Genomic DNA, 18,289 nt, shown 5'->3' with positions numbered 1-18,289 from the left:
GTTGAATGATTAACGGACCAAGCCATCCAGGCACCACTCATGAAGAATTTTTTAAAAGGATCAATCGAAGAATAACAACACCAGCAAACAGAACAACATAAGACTAAAATTTAATGGTGGTGGGCTCTTAATCATCTTTACTATTACGTAGGTCTTGTTTAGGTCGAGCCCTTACTCGGAAAATGTTGCTGAACGTGTCTGAATCACCAGTTCTCCCATGCATTTGTATTTTAGACTTATAAAGAATTCTTCACTATTAACACTAGCCGATAGAGTTCTAGATCTTCTTCTATTTTTACTGAATTCCACTCTTCGGATTTTGATGTGTACGTATGTGAGAGACCTACATACTGAGAGAGGAGTGATATCAAATGTGCCACGTGATCAAAAGTGTTTTATCATTCTTAATACTTCCTGTTCAAGTGTCAGCACGTGTGAGGTCTGTTAAATATTCGTGCCATTGTTGGGGTTTTGTTGTTTGCTTTGTTTTGTGTGTACTCCTAGTTTACTTGATTCTTAACTGATTTTAACGTCATATATCTGCCATTACAGTATTAAATAGATTTAACGTATCCAGAGTTCCACATTATATCCCTCCCTCACCTTGAACCCCTGACAACCGTTGATCTTTTTGTTTTCTCTGTAACTGCTTTTTTCCCAAATATTATGTAATTGGGGTTACACAATAGATAGCCTTTTTCAGATTGGTTTATTTTGCTTAGCAATATGTATTTAAACTTCCTCCATGTCTTTGGGGCTTGATATTTCATTTCTCTTTATTGCTTAATAATATCTAAATGTACAGATATACCACAGTTTGTTTATCCATTCACTCTTGAGAGACATCTTCATTGGTTCCCATTTATAAAACTTCTATAAACATTTATGTGCAGATTTCTGTGTGGGCCTAGATTTTCAATTCATTTGGGTAAAGATGTTAGAGTACAGTTGCAGGATTGTGTGGTGAGACCATGTCCCTGGGTAGAAGACCGCTATCTCTTTCCTGACATTTTGTTTTGTTTTTTTGTTTTTATTTTTGCTTTTGGATGTGCTCCATCATGATAATCTATATTATGAATGCATCATTTCTAATCTTTACATCTCATTTTACTCTTTATCATCACTGAATGCCTTCCTTGTTTTTTTGTTCATATTTTGAGGTATGAGACTTTGCAACAAACTTTATACTTTTCACAATTATGAACAATTACACTTACTCTCTTATTTTAAAAATCCAATAAAGTTGGCATGGATTTGAAATTACAAATGAAAACATCAAAAACAACATTTAAAACAACAAAATATATAAATTTTATCTTCCAAATTTTAATATAAAAGCAATATTGCTGATGCTATATTTCAAATAAAAAATTAAAACATATGGCTAGTTAGGGGAAAAAGCTACTTCATGTCATAATTTTATTTAAAAATGTTTTTTTAATTTATTTCTCTAAATAAACTGCACAATCACATTCAAAATTTGGACTTTTGTATAACAGTTTTGATGAGAAAAAGCATCTAGACAAAATGGAATTTCTTCTTTCTACTTTTTTCTGAGTGAAAATTACATGATGAATTTAAATGAAAAAATTCTTAGGGATATTCTTTTGTTTTTAATATTTATTATTGAGAGAGAGAGTGAGAAAGCACAAGTGGGGGAAGGCAGAGAGATAGAGAGAGACACACAAAATCTGAAGCAGGCTCCAGACTCTGAACTGTCAGCACAAAGCCTGTCATGGGACTTGAACCCATGAACCACGAGATCATGACCTGAGCCAAAGTCAGAGGCCCAATCCACTAAACCACCCAGGTGCCCCTTTTTCTTTTTTTAAAAATGTGTTTAATGTTTATTTTTTAGAGAGAAGGCACAAGTGGGAGGGAGGGAGAGAGAGAGAGAGAGAGTGTAGGGGAGGGGCAAAGAGAGACAGAGAGACAGAATCCCAAGCAGGCTCCACACTGTCAGGGCAAAGCCCCAAGTGGGGCTCGATCCCATGAACTATGAGATCATGACATGAGCCAAAGTCCTATTCTCAACCAAATGAACCACCCAAGGACCCCCTAGTATTCTTAATATGAGCATGCTGGATTTGAGGAAGGGATTAGTGGAGATTCTAAACTATGTTTCATAAAGCATCTATTTTTTCATTATTTGGGTAAGGTTTTTTGTTTGGTTATTTTTCTAGGAAAGATGGATCAAAAGAACCAATAGTGGAGATGAGAACAGAGGATGAAAGAATTACTAACCATGAGGATGGGAGCCCAGTAAATGAGCCAAATGAAACCACACCATTAACAGAACCTGAGTATGTAGCTTCAAATGCTTAATTATTTTTTGATAAATATTTGTAAAATGGTAGCATATATTTACAATAATATCATTTGTGGAAAAGTATTTCTCTTTCAAAGAAAATACATGTGAATATTAAAAATCCATTTTCTACCGAGACATTCCACATAAAAATTTTGTATGGATGCTAGAGAAAATCTACTGTTCAAACATACAGTTATAATTTGATGTAAAAATGTCAAAAAGCTGGAAGGTTTTAGAGATGGATTTTCTTACACTTATGTTACTCTTTAAGAAAGTAATACTTTCAAATGCATTTTTAATTTAAAATAAAAATTAATAGTGTGAAATATACAAAAGTCTACTTTAAAAAGAAAGATTATTCGTTAGGAAGAGGACTAAATAGTGTTATATTGTCTATCATTTTAATGTCTATATAGGAAATGGTGCTTGCTCTCCATTCAAGATTATATTATTTACTTCTTTCTACACCTATCAGAGTTCCGTTATAGCCATAGCAGATATTTCAATTCAAAGATGATGAACATGTGCAAAGATGATGTTCAGGCACATGAAAGTTAAAATGATTAAAGCCAAAGGCATTATTAAGCAGTGATAATAGTATTCTATGGAATCTATTGGATACTAACAAAAGCAGGGCTATCACATTATTCTTTAAATACGGCTCATTAAAATGACTTTTAAATTTTATTTTTTTTATTTTTGGTTTTTTTTTGTTTGTTTTTGTTTTTGTTTTTTTAAGGATCCCTTTTTGTTTAGCAGCAAACATTCCCTTGCAGAGAAATTTGATTTAGGCTTCTCATCCTAAATCTGAAGATGAGTGTTGTCACAGGTGAAGAAAATAACTTGTTTCAGAAATCCCTCCTATCTACTCTCAAGGGGCTGAAATAATTACAATTTAGAGAAGTACAAAGCACTACTCTGCTGCTAAAATTTCAGTATAAATCCTCAGGTCATGTCAGTGACTGCATTTAGAGATTATTACCTTCTATATTGAAGTTTACTCTTGTAGAGGCAGCTTTTATGTGGTGGGTACTATAGGTTTCCCCATCAGAAATCAGATGTATTTCAAATGAAGCAAAATACTACACAACAAAACAAATTTCTATCTATTAGTGAGCACATTCAATGAGAGATTGGTGTGTGTGGAAACTAGCCAACAAATGTTAAGGACTTACAGTGTTATAAAACACTGTAAGCGATAAATCACTATATTCTTCTCCTGAAACCAAGACTACACTATACATTAACTAACTTGAATTTAAATAAAATCTTAAGAAAGAAAGAAAGAAAGAAAGAAAGAAAGAAAGAAAGAAAATCTTTAAACTTCAAAAAAAAAATTCCAGCTAAGAATTATCTTACACGTGACAGGGGTATGTTTTGCAAAAATAAAACAAAAACAAAACAAAAAAAGATGTTTTAAGAACTACTCCAGTCCTCAATTATTGAAAAGAAATACTCAATATAAAAATAATAGAATTAACTATAATCTAATAAAAACAATTTAACAGAAACGTAAGTAGTGAAAAATTAGATACACAGATATTCATCGTCCAAGAATTAGTCGAAAACACTGGTCAATTACAAACTTCATAGGTAGTTCTTTAAGTAAGAGATAGGTTAAGCATTATGCTAACCATCCACGCTCTAAATTTCTCTGTTTCGCTGCTAGAAGTGACCCATCGTTTTTATCTTCTGTTGTCAATGTGTGCAGTACTTGGGAATGGGAGAAGGTGAGAAAGGTAATAGCACTATTTATAATACACATAGAAGAGCCTGCCCTCGTGGGTACAAAGTAGAAGCTATTTCATTCTCAGCAGTGAGCCGTAGTAGTTTTTACCTGTGACTTACTTTTGATCGGTTAGTTTTCACATAATAGCTTTGATCTTCAGAATACAATGGCTTGCTCTTCTCCTTCAAAAATAGAAAAGAAATTATAAGTAAATCCCAGAGAAACTAGTATAGTAACGTTCACTACCCCACAAAATGGCGACGTTAAGTATAGAACCAAATTTGAATTTTTGTTGTTGTAGAAAAAATATTTTGTCAAGGGAGGGAATTTGACCCCCAAAGTTATATACACAAGGCATAATAGTAAACCAGCTCAAGACTGGTAGAAAAAACTGTAAATCTTACATAATTGTCATCACTGTAAGATTTGTGAAACTGTCTTAATATTAAGAAATAAAGGTTGTTTTGCTTCATAGGTTATAATTGAAAACAACTCTCAAAAATATGCTCATAGATGATACAGAAATAATACAAAAAATAATAGTGGAAAGAGACCAATTAAAGAAAACATATGCAGTAACTGTAGAAAAGTGAGAAAATGCTGAAATATATTTACTTTCATAAGTTCCAAAGAATAGAGCTCATTCACCCAGCTTTTGAAGTTTAGATGTAACAATATGGCAGCGACTATTCATTGCTTTTATCTACAAAAAACAAAAACGAAAAACCCGATTTAGGTACTAGTAATTCATCTAGTTGACATATAAGATTATTGGCTTTTTGAGATTCCAAACAATTATATTTTTCATATCAAAAAGTGATTACCAAATCTAAGCCACCCTATGGTGAAAGTTTTGGTACATCTAAATCCACAAGTATATTGTTTCATTCATCACTCTGCAGTATGTCAGATCTTTAAAATAGACAATATTGTCTAATTATTTACTTATTTTTCTATCAATTTGCTATTACTAGAACAAATCTTTCTTTTTTTCCATTCTAATAATTGTCAATATTTCCTTCTGTAAAACAGTAACTTAAATATTAAGAAATACCACATAAATTGCCTTAGAAAATGAAGTTTATTATTTTTCTATTTTCTTCCAGAAAATTGCCTTTGAAAGAAGAAAATGGAAAAGAAGTCTTAAATCCAGAAACTATAGAAATTAAGGTTTCTAACGACATCATCCAATCAAAAGAAGATGACAGTAAAGCATAACACCGAGATTACAGAGGCTTAAACAACACTACAAAGAGCATTTGGATTGCAGTGACCCTATGACCAAAACTATTCCATTGACCTTAATTTCTTGGGAAACTTCTAGCTTGGAATAGCTTGTACACATATACATATGATGAAATATTCCTGCCCATGGTCCATTACCTTTTGTTGTTGTCGTTGTTATTGTTGTTGTTTATTTTTTTATGAATTTCAATATAGAGACCTGACTGGCACCACCTCCTGGGTATCAATTTAATTCTGTGATTCAAGTACTGCAATTTGTTATACAGCTGAAGTGCTCTGTTTCTTAAGAACTATATATTTCATCCAACAACCTCTCCAACACATAGGGGTTTAAGAAAAAAAAAAAAAAAAAAACACGAAAGAAAACAAAATCTTTGTGAGCTAAATGTGTAAGAAAGCCCTGCATGTTTTTAATCTTATCTTGGGCAAATAGATTATTAAAGTGGATTTCAGTTTAAGATGAAAGCAGTTAATAAAGGTTACACTTTTTATCAGGAGAATTTCAGGGAACTTGGGCTTGAAGGAGCCAGTTATCTTTAGCAGATATTAAAAATTGAGAGAAACTTTGGAAATTTCTTTTTAAGTTATAATTACAGTGCTATTTCAATGTTCATTTTTGATAGACTAAAGTGCCAGATTAAAATTGTTACCCATCTGAAAGAATATTTGTGTGTATAATTAGATTAGAAGGATTCCGTAAATCTCTATCTCTTTATATATGCCATAATCACTCACTATGGATTACACAAAACAATAAATGTATTGCAAGTGAAAATAATATTGATTTCTGCCCTCAGCTTCAAATAAAGTAAATTGAAATGGTAACAATATCAATGTTGTCTTGATATATTTATAAATCTGTGATTATCTTTTGCTTTTTAAATAATTTTATCAAAAAAATTAGTCTTTAGTGTTCAAATACTTTAAACTCAGATACATTTTTTTGACCATGATTTTAAATAATCTTTGTTTAAAACTTTATTTTGCGAATGTTATAGGTCAGTCATTAAATGTAATTGGCAAACAGAAATTAAAATCCTTAGTGGTTAAATTAAGAAGAAATTAACATTTAAACATTCCACAAAAGTGTCAGTGATAACCGACTGAATTGTCACTGTTTTTCTTTCGGATGTTGTAGCTAGAAGCCATTTTAAGGTTTTGATAAGCAACTTTGGTTGGAGAAATTCCTTGGCTATTCAACACAGTGTTTCTAACATGACTTGTTAAGGCCTATACCAGAATAAATACTTATTAACTTCCAAGCTATGCAAACTCCCAGAGGTAAAAGCCTGAAACATGATTTTCACTTATATGGGAGGTAAAATAAATGTATTTATGGTTGGTTATAAATATACATACCAGTTGGGAGCAGGTTTTAAATTATTTCTTACCCTAGAGAGCAAAAGGTTTCTTTGGGCCCCGTTACATTCTTAATCTTTAGTATTTCAGGTGGTATTATGACTCAGATCCTGGCTGGTTGGGGAATGCGTACCAATAGAACATTGGAGGAAAGTTTCCACAGTGAGGAGCAACTTGCTTAGCATGTCTCTCTATAAAGATAATTTGATGAATATTAGATGTAATATTAATGCTACCCATGGACACTTCTATTTACAAAGTGTTTGAAACTGTCAGGCAAGGAAAGACAACTAATTTTACAAAACTTTAGTTATCAGCAGGGCAGATCGTGCCCATCTGCATGTTCGTGCACTAAATCTCCAGTGTCCTTAGCATAATTCACAGGATTATAGTGCAGGAAACTCTCCTAGCTATTTTTTTTTTTCTGGCATATTTTGAAGAAAAGGAATTCCTGGGCCTACCTAGGAATTTGAGTAGAAGTTATCCAACTGGTCTTTTGATGGATTTGACTGTTGTTATTTAAGTTATGTTTGATCACCTATTTGCTTTATTTGACGGTTTTCCCCCCTTTTGTACCAATGTGCTATCACTAGTCAAAATACTTGAATTTGTTTGTGCAAAGTAAAGGGGCTTAGTAAAGTGTCCATGAAGCAATAGCCATGAACGCTAATTTTTCCTGGGTAGGGCTACATGGTTTTAAACTAATAATGGTGAAAGAATTAGAAAACCTGGGAAACCAGTTTAGCATGTTTACTATTATTATATTTGTGCTACTTCAAGAGCAGAGAAATCATAATAAAGAACAAATATTTTTGTGTTTCCTCAATCTGAAAGTTCTGTTTCTCTCATTTCTATGGACTTTCCATGTAAAGCAGTTTACTTAAATATTTCTTTTATATAAATATATATATACATATACATATATATGCTGTTAAATTTCTTGCCACTAATGTGGAATAATGATCTGAAGTTAGCAGATAATTTGAAACTAATTGTAGACAGATTGTTTCAAGTGCACTGTTTCAATTGTCTGAGTGGTCCTTATCTCTTGTCCTTGAAATCTATGCCATGCAGGAGCAAGGCAATACTGTGATTTAAAAAAAAAAAAAAAAAAAAAAAAAAAATTAACATTTCAATGGAATGCTCCAACTTAATCTATTTGTAAAAGTTTCCAAATAAGCGATGCTTGTAGTAAATTGTAAAATATGAGTAGAACTGAAATAATCTGTTCTTATTTTTCATTCTTATTCTAGATTAAACATACCATATAACTGTATAAATGTTATTTTTACTGTCTGAGAGTACTCTTAAATGTATAAAATGTCAAAGGAGTTGACTGAATAAAAGTAGGGTTAAATATTCTATTCTACTTTAAACAAAGAAGAAAAACATCACTGAAAATATTGGTATTTCTTGATAGGTTGCTTAGGTGCAATTAGGCAATGACAATCTATATTCAGCAACATGTAAGAAGGAACAGTAATATTTTGGACGCGTTTTGTCTTTTAACTGGCACAAACTGATGTGTCGACACATTTTACAAGGATCTTCAAAAGAATTTAAGCATTGTGATTTCTAAAGATTTATTTATTATTTTTGTGGGTTGACTTATTGCCATTTTATTGATGCTAATGTCTAACATTAATGTAATGTTTCTCAAAATTTCCCTTAATATTTAATATTAATACCTATAAAAGCATTTTTCAAAGGTTATTTGATCCAGTAAAGTTTACATGAATCTTAGTCTTTGATTTAAACATTTATATAAATAGGATTTTATTGATCAAATTATTTATTTGAGTGCCAACAATTAATTGTAACTTTATAATCATACCTTTATTTTATGCTTCTTATTTAAATAATTAAGATATATTTGTGCCTTTGGATTAGCATGACATTCAGCTTTATTAAAAAAAAAAAAACTGCAATCTTTATTGATATATTTTGCTCATATCTGTGACACTGAAATTGTACTGTCTTATTTACATTTAATCAAGAAGCTCAATTCAAATCACTTTACTTGAGTAAAATATCTAAATATAAAAATTATAGTGTGTAACTTATTTCCATTCATGACAATTCTTTTGATGCACACTAAATATATTTCATTTTGTCTGTACTGTTGTTCTAAGTAATAAATACGTTCCAGATATTGTTAAAATTGTGTTTTACCGCTTGTTAGACAAAGACAACAGATGACTTTTTAAGATAGGATAAATTATTTTAGTGTTACTTGGGTCTACATTATCCTGATGTATTTATCCTGATGATTTATTTGAGGATCATAGATCATCCTTTATTGTTGATGATAAGATAATCACTGATAAAAATATCTACAACTGAAATGATAGAATACTCTCCATTTCTTAATTTGAGAAATATAGGAATAGCATATTACAATTACTTATTAAAGTTACAATGGTCTTTTTCTTGAAGAATAATGTGAATGCTCAATTTCAATTGCTCACAATCGATTGTGGAGTTCTTTCTCACAATCATATCAAGAGTGCTTACTTGACAAACTTTATGAGTACATGACGATATTTTTAAAATGATTTTTTTGCATTATTTGTCTTTAGAGAGGAAAGGTTCTCATTTTCTAACTCATTCTTCGAAGCATTATTACATTGTCTCTTACACTGAAATTGCATTTGGAAGTATTAGTATGCTAAAATTAAACTGTGGAAGGTCACGGAAATGAAGTACTTCAATCCAAAAATGGAAATCTTTCAAGAAAGTATTCTATTCATGGGTTTAATCACATTCTGAGATGAAACAATTATATGTGTAAATGGGAAACTTACAAGAGCCTAGATATAGTACTTGCTGAATAAATATAATTTCCAGGTCCTTCCTCTCCCTTTTTTAAAAATTGCATTTAGTCATGTGGATGCAGCTGTTTAACAACATTATACAAGAATGCTAATAGATTAATTATTTCCCCTCGTAGACTTTTGTATTATATATAATCCTTAATATTAATTTGATAACACATTTTATATTCTTAAAAAAAATAGCTCATTATTCTCTATAGAATTTTATCAATAACTTAAATACCTTAGCTTGGTAACACCACTTTACTTTTTTTATATAATTTTCAGGTTGGCCCACATAATGTTCATAATTATGCATAAAAAAAACTGGTTATAGAAATTTAATATTGCCACTTTTTTTTCTAAAATGAAAACACAGAAAACACATTAAAAGTAGCATCTGGTTTTAGCCCTCCTTGGAAAAAAAAAAATTAAGCAAATGACTCGGAGCACTTCAAATCACAGCCAGGGATAGGAGAATAGAGGAACAAAGACTGAGAATCCAGAAAGGCAAACTGAACTTCTACGTTTGAGATAGGAAGGACATCAGTGGGAGAAGTGCTGGACCAGGGACTAGGAACGCTGATTAGGTAAAAATTGAGGCCAGTTATACTGATGCGAACAGAAAATGTACTGAAATCCAGAGGAGAAGAAGTTAACATAGACAGAACCTAAGACTCAATTTTGCAGATAGGATTTTTTTCGAGAACCATATGCATTATATACAATAAATGGTACTGTTAAGCGCAAATATATTTGTTCCAGTTCTTAAAGGAATGTTCATGGTTTAGCATTTTTGCTCTGAACTCTCTTAGGAATATGTGAACTTCTTAGAAATAAAGGTTAAATAACCTTGTTTTTTTTTTTTTTTTTGGCATATGAATTCTATGCGTGTTCAGTATTCATTAAAACATACTTTTATTTTCTTTAACATATAGATCCATTCAAATTCTATACTCTTAAGTTAGCTACCACAAAGTTTTATTATTATTTCAATATGGTATGTCCCTATGAAATGCTGTATATATATGTCTAAACTGTAAAAATTATACTGCAAATGTTGAAGTTTTGTATTTATGAGAGACATTGAAAGTATGGCTTACAGTATATCAAAATTGTCACTCTTCACCATTTGTATATTAATAGTAAAGATACTTTTACTTTAATAAAGTGTTGCATTTATGTTTATTTTGAATAATATCTCTGCAGTGAGTGAGCTTATGACTTGACAAATATTTTCATTTAAAATAAAAAATTCCAAACCTATCTCTATATATTTGAAAAGAAAAGAGAATGCTTTCTGCCACTTTGCCTTACCCTGAGTCCCAATCTTTTGGTAATAAACAGTCGGTAACAGTGGTTCTCAAAGTCTGATCCCCAGACCAGCAACATCAGCAGCACCTGGGAATTTGCTAGAAATAAATGTAAGTTTCTGGACCCCACTACACACGTCCTAAATCAGAAGAATCTGGAAAGGACTATGGGAGTTTATGTTTTAACAAGACTTTCTGGTGATTCTGATGCACACAGAAATTAGAGGTTCAGTGGGTTGGAGACACATTTCGAGTGACAATCTAGAAGTTAATAACTTCTAGTTCATGGGGAATTTTATTTCCCATTATTATATAGATTATCTACTTGTAGGATTTCATGAGTTATAAAAGAATAAAGCTAACCATTCCTCACATGCTTATACAAGGTGTTTTCATTTTTTTAATCAGTGTAAAGTTCAACTTATTCTTAAATGAAAAAAAAAAGTAAATATCAAGTTTTCACAAGGGAGCAATTTTTAATATCAGCCATACAAATATCACGAAGTACATACACATATAGAATAAAAATAACATTAAATACGTGGTCAAGAGTGAAAAAAAATATTAAATAGGTGGATATTGTGCTTGCTCTGTCAGTACCCTATATTTAATTAAAAGAACAATGATAATAAAATACAAAACATACCATGAGAAAGAGGCCAAAATGAAGTCTCTGATATATGATAAAAATGGATCATGTAACTTTGTTAGTATTTTAGAGAATTTCTTTTATTTCTTTCTAACATAAGCCATTGCCTACTATAATTCTTTTTATTTGTAATATAGGTAATGAATACATGCTCCTAAGATTCATGTCATATATGGAGTCAGCACTTTAAATTTCTCTCTCAATTGCATTAACTTTTCTGAATGAATTTTCAACGTACAACTTAGAATGTTCTCAAATCATAAATAATATTTTCTATTTTATGTGAAGTGTCTCATATATGTATGTGTCCTTGGCATAACTTTGTTTTCTAAAACAAAATACACACATTTGGGTATTTTAACTTTCCTGGATAACTTAACTTACCTTTCTCAGACAGAATTTTTTGTGGGGGACTAGGGGAGGCAACTATACTATTGTACTAGAATAATATTAAATTTGCTCAAAATTTAATTTACTCTGTCTTTTTATTAATGCAGCAGGCTATAAAGGCAGAGGTTTCCAGTATTCACATATCTTAGTATTTGGAGAAAACAAAAGATTCACCTGATGATTCAGTTCATATCAACGTCTCTTCTTTCACCTCCAATTTCCACATTCCCCTCTAGAGATCATTTATCTTCCATTATCTGCCATAGCACAAGCATGAACCATGCTTGAAATGGCCTGACAAAATTGAGATATATAGAAGAAGGAATGATTGCCAAAATCAAACCAATCACATTGAGAATCAAGCAACTACAAACATTCTTAGAAGAGTCATTTTATAAAAGGAGAGGTCTAGAAGGAAGACATAATATTCCCCCTTATGAAGGGGGATGAAACTTATACTAAAGATCACTCAGTGGGAGTTGGGGAAGATTGACTATGTGAAGCTCTCTTGCCAATTCAAATGGAAACATCCCTTGAAAAGCATAAATAAAATTTTCACTGATTCAAAAAACCAAGAGATCCACATCTGTATTCACCAGAAAAAAAGATGAGACAAGAATGTCCCACAAAGTTGCAGCGGGGATAGAACTGACATCACTAAAGTAATATTACACAATACATAGAAGTCAGATATTGGAAGTAGAATATGCCTGGGTTCACATTCCAATTCTACAACCCATTGCTAGCTCTGAACTTAAGCAATGTATATGAAAATTTAAACCTTGATTTCATCATCTGTAAAATATGATTCTAAAGTGAATAATATTCATTTCCAAGAGTTGATGTAAGGATTTATTGAGATAATGTTTATAAAACTCCTTATGCAGTGTCTACCACAGAGAATACCAATAAGTGGTGGCCATGATTATCTCTGTATCTGTCCTATTTCAATACTGATTTTTTTTTTTTTTTTGAGAGAGAGAGCATGCAAGCAGGGTAGCAGAAGGAGAAGGGAAAGAGAATCCTAAGCAGGCTCTGCACTGTCAGCACAGAGCCATGTTTGGGGCTCGAATTCATTAACCATGAGATCATGACGTGAGCCAAAATCAACAGTGGAACACTTTAAGCGACTGAGCCACCCAGGCGCACCTCAACACTACTTCTACTAAGTTGTGTTAGACAGCTACTTCCCATCCTTTAGAGAGTGACCATAAATAAATCATTTCATAATTCATTAAATTATTTATCAATAGGTTAAATTTGAGTCACTGAAAAAGTTGAAAGCATGATTTCTCCTTTCATTACTTCTTCTTCTGTTTTAATTATCTTTTGCTGAATACCAAATCAAGCCAAAGTGTAATGGCTTACACCGTCAACAATATATTATTTTTCATGATCATATCGATTGACTTGATTCAGCTTGGTGATAATTTGACTCCAAATGGTATAGCTGAGTTCACTTATGTGGCTACTGGTTTCTAAGAGGAAACCTTACACATAGAAGCCTTGGTGTATATACATGCTTGACAAGACTCTGTTTGCATCACACTTAGAATATTCGACTGGTGAATAAACATATAGGCAATGTGCAACCATAACAGGGTGTGTCAACAGCATGATATATATAAGCAATATTCATGTTATAAGTATGGAAACATCCTCCTTCTGTCTCCTAATGTTTCACATCTCTTCCACATGCAAAATTTACTTATCCCCTTCCCAAGACTTCCAAAGTCTTATTTCATTATGTTAAGAGAATCAAGCTTAAATTTCGGACTTAACTCAACTAAATAAATTTTAGGTGTCAGTAAGACTCCTCAGTTATTATGTCTTGGGTGTGCTTTTTCAGTGCAGAGGCCTGGGCCCTCAAAAGACAGTTTAACTGCCCCCCAGAAACCTCTACAGACAATTGTGAGACATGAGCAGAAAAATAACAATTGACATTATCATTTAAGATAAAGAAGGAGGAAATACAGGAATTCAACGATTACAAGTCTATAGAAATTTCGAAATCCAACCAATCAAACGTTACCAGTTCCCCTTGTCTCCAGCCTAAGACACTTTCCTTGGCTTGCATCCAGTTCTACTCGCCCTGGGTACGGTTACTAAATCCATTGTTCTCAGGGGCTCTTAGGATAACTCTTTGAGGTATTCATCCTTTTTTGCAGGAAATTGTGTGTGATTGTAGCTGAACAAATTTCTTGTCTTGCTTTCTGGTCAGGTATATCTAGTACTTAGGAATGCATTTTAATTTAAACCAAGTCCCATTAAGTTCAAGCTGATATAACTCCTTTAAAAACTGTGAGGTTTTTTATGTATCAAATTATAACCACTGCATTAGACAAAATCCACCTTCTCAAATCTCTTTAAAACAGTCTCCTGTCTACATTGGGCTGTAAATTGAGGTCCTATTGAATACTGCCCTTAAGTTTCTTAAAAACTCATTTGTCTAATTAAGAAAGCTTACAAGCACTTCCCTAAGTTTCTATGTGACCTAAACAAAGGATACCCTTATTGTGATTTTGACCTCAAGACTATATTTTACTGACAATAGCCTAATTTGATATTTATCCTTATGCCATTTATTACTTTGAGAAATTTTTGAAGGCTATAAATGTGGAAGGAGGGAACAAGTCTTGGGTACAAATTAATCCTTCTAAATTCTGCTTACAACTTGAGCATATATCTTGTTAGCACATCTTTCTCTTGAAAGAGCTTATCATCCCTGAAAAGAAAAGAAAGACCGTTACCTCATTCAGTATGCTGCCTGGAAATCTCCTTAGATTCACAAACTCATTAGATACATTTTCCGTTTTCCATTTTATCACAGGTAACAGCTTCCCTAATTGTTCTGTCTGTATAAAACTTGGTTATCTTTGTCTCCAGTCTCTAATAGCAACTGTTTTAGTGCACTTCACAGTCTCCTTGCCCAGTTGTTTAGCTCCTATCCAGTCACAAAGGTAAGGACCGAAGTCTCAGGTTTTGTTACAATAGTCACCCACTTGCAGGTACAATTTGTGTTTCGCTAACCTGAGTTGTATTGTTTCCTACTGCTGCTGTAAGAAAGTAAAAGGAAGTTAGTAACTTCAAAACAAAACAGAACAAAACAAAACAAGAGACTAATTTATTATTCCACCGTTGTACACGTGAGGCTCTGATACGGGCCTCACTGGGCTAAAATCAAAGTGCCTGCATGATTATGTTAGTCTGAAGGCTTCTAGAATGTCTTAGTCAGTTCAAGCTACTATAACATGTTACTATAGTATCCATGGCTTAAACAACATTTGTTTCTTACAGTTTTGGAAGCTGGAAGTCTGGGATTAGGGTGCCAGCAAGGATGGGGGCTTGGTGAAGGTCGTCTTCCTGGTGATGTCCTCACGTGGCCTTTCCTTGGTGTGTAAAAGAAGAGAGAGAAAGAGGAAGAGAGGGAAAGAAAGGAAGAGCAGGGGGAGACCCCAATTATAATTCTCTTTTTATGAAGGCATTCACCTCATCACGAAGGCCTGACTCTCATGACCTAATCTAACCTTAATGACTTCCCACAGACCTCACCTCCAAGTACCTTCACACTGGGGATTGAGTTTCAACATATAAATTTGAATGGGATAGAAACATTCAGTTTATAAGATTGCCCATATCCCTTAACTCATAGTAACCTTCCATCTACAAAGCCAGCAATTGCATAACTCAGATCTCTGTTTTTATCAACATGCCTTCTCTGACCCATGCTCCCTGCCTCCCTATTTCTTGTTATAAAGCTCTGAGATCATATTGAGTCTACCTGCATAATCCAACATAATGTCCCTTCTCCTCATTCCTAACTTAATCAAATGTGCAAACTTTTTTTTTTTTTTTTTTTCTCCCAGGTAAGCCAATATATTTGCAGATTTTAAGGATTAGGACCTAGGCATCCTTTGAGGGCTATTATTCTGCCCACCAGTCTACATTATAAACCACTGCCAAATATAATGGCAAAGCAACTACACTATTATATTATGATTTTTGTGTATAGATTTTGCTCAATTTGAAGTTCTTTTGCCTTGTTGATGTGCTCAGGTCAATTACACAGCTGCATTTGGCTGGAATCTCAGGGGAAACAAGAATGTGCAAAATGGCTTCTCTCCCTCTAGGTCTTTCTCTGCAGAACCTCAGATCATTCTGCAGTCCAGTCCAAAGATCTTTAGAGTATGGTGAATGGCTTTCAAAAGGGAGTTTTTCAGGAGCGCAAGTTCCAGTGTGCAATTTTTTATCAAGCCTCTGCACTCCTCTTGTTAATATGACAACATCCAAAGGTTGTGCTCACCCAGCCACTGTGAGAGGATTTCATCAAGAGGCATGATGGATTGGCAGTGACCAATAAAACACATCATACCAAGCAGTGAAATGGCTCAAAATACTAAAGTTGCAATAGATAGAAAGGTTTTACACTCAGAAAATCACAGTGAATGAAATAAATAATACAGTGTATATAGATACTCGACGCCTCATTATTAATTCCCATTATTTAAAAAAAAAATTAATGTTTATTTATTCTTGAGAGAGAGAGGGAAACAGAGCACCAGTGGGGGTGTAGAGAGAGAGGGGGACAGAGTATCCAAAGCAGGCTCCAGGCTCTGAGCTGTCAGCACAGAGCCTGACGCGGGGCTCAGACCCACGAACTGTGAGATCATGACCTGATTCGAAGTTGGATACCCAAACGACTGAGTCACCCAGGTGTTCCAATTCCCATTATTTTTATAACTAGAATTCTGATCAACAGAAAGGTGAAATGATTTTTCTTCGTTTTATATATCTGAGGAAGGACAGAAACAAGATTCAAATTCATGTTAAACCACTTCTATTCAGATTTTTTCCCTTAAGCATCACATATCAAGAAAAAATATATATTAATATATTTAAAGTTAATCTCAGGGACACCTAGGTGGCTCAGTCAAGCATCCAACTTCAGCTCAGGTCATAATCTCATGGTTTGTGAGTTCGAGCCCTGCACTGGGCTCTGTGCTGATAGTGCGAAGCCTGCTTGAGATTCTCTCTCTCTCTTTCCCTCACTCTCTGCCCCTCCCCCACTCGTGCACACACTTTTCCTTTCTCTCAAAATAAATGAATAAAATTAAAAAAATTAATCTCAGAATATAACTGGTTTAAATGCAAGATCTTCAGTCACACTCTCCACATATACAGATTTGGCAATAAAGCAATATTACTAGAATCAACTACATAACTTTAAAATATACATGATGATAATATATTAACTGTAAGAAATAAAATAAGTACAGTCTAAAAAATATAAGGAACAACATTACAGAACACATATTAAAGCTTCGTTTTTTTTTTTTTTTTTTTTTTAAACATTTATTTATTTTTGAGACAGAGAGAGACAGAGCATGAGCAGGGGAGGGTCAGAGAGAGGGAGACACAGAATCTGAAACAGGCTGCAGGCTCTGAGCTGTCAGCACAGAGCCCGACGCGGGGCTCGAACTCACAGACCGTGAGATCCTGACCTGAGCCGAAGTCGGCTGCTTAACCGACTGAGCCACCCAGTTGCCCCGCTTCGTTTTTTTTTTTAATTTTTTTTTTTAACATTTATTTATTTTTGAGACAGAGAGAGACAGAGCATGAACGGGGGGAGGGTCAGAGAGAGAGGAAGACACAGAATCGGAAGCAGGCTCCAGGCTCCGAGCTGTCAGCACAGAGCCCGACGCGGGGCTCGAACTCGTGAACCACAAGATAATGACCTGAGCTGAAGTCGGACACTTAACCGACTGAGCCACCCAGGCGCCCCTAAATCTTTGTTTTTTAAAATTCAGAGAAAAATTTATCAACTTCAAATAAAATTGATTCAAATAATCACCTACCATGTTTTTACTCCAGAGTTGTAAGGAACATTCAAAGTCTAATTGTGCCATCTAAGAATGTTTGAAAAACTGATTACCTTAAAATAATCAGTAATTTTTAAAAATTAGTAATATTTTAAAGGAGAGAACTGGCTATGTTTTTACAGTCTTTGTTCTATCGCCTGTTGACAAGAAATTATTCATAGGTCACTAATTAAAAACCATATATTTATAATAATCCATGTTTCTTGGAGATTTCAAATTCATTTATCCAGATTTTAAAGTATCCTGTACCTTACAAATTTAGCAATAATTGTGGTTTTCAATTGTTCATCAATAGGTGAATGAAAAATCAAATTATTACAGAGAACACACTTCGTATGGCTCAACTACTTTTAAATGTATTGAGACTTATATTATGACACAAAATACCATCTATCCTGGCAAATATTCCATCTAAATTTGAAAAGAATGTGTTTGGTGCTGCATTTTTGTGGAGTATTCTATGAATATCCATTATGTCAATTTGGTTGATAAGACTATGTAAGGGTTCTATACCCTTACTGATTTTCAGTCTCTTGGTTCTATCAATTACTCACAGAATGGCATTAAAATCTGCAGTTATATCTGTGAATTGGTCTATTTC

At 33.3% G+C, this 18,289-nt stretch overlaps 1 protein-coding gene across 1 annotated transcript in view; it reads left to right on the top strand.

The window, feature by feature from the left end:
- NCAM2 (neural cell adhesion molecule 2) overlaps positions 1 to 9,840 on the top strand; it is a 531,010-nt gene extending 521,170 nt beyond the window's left edge. Inside the window, exons 17-18 of the mRNA XM_078452862.2 lie at positions 2,184 to 2,303; positions 5,147 to 9,840. Of these exons, the coding sequence (XP_078308988.2) occupies positions 2,184 to 2,303; positions 5,147 to 5,258 (232 nt within the window). The 3' untranslated portion in view covers positions 5,259 to 9,840. The remainder of the gene's footprint in view (positions 1 to 2,183; positions 2,304 to 5,146) is intronic.
- The last annotated feature ends 8,449 nt before the right edge of the window (positions 9,841 to 18,289 follow it).

The sequence above is a fragment of the Panthera onca genome, chromosome C2 (assembly GCF_046562875.1).
Source record: "Panthera onca isolate mPanOnc1 chromosome C2, mPanOnc1 haplotype 2, whole genome shotgun sequence".
Lineage (NCBI taxonomy): Eukaryota > Metazoa > Chordata > Mammalia > Carnivora > Felidae > Panthera > Panthera onca.
Note: the sequence above shows the minus strand (reverse complement) of the source record. Positions and strands in the feature narration are given on the sequence as shown.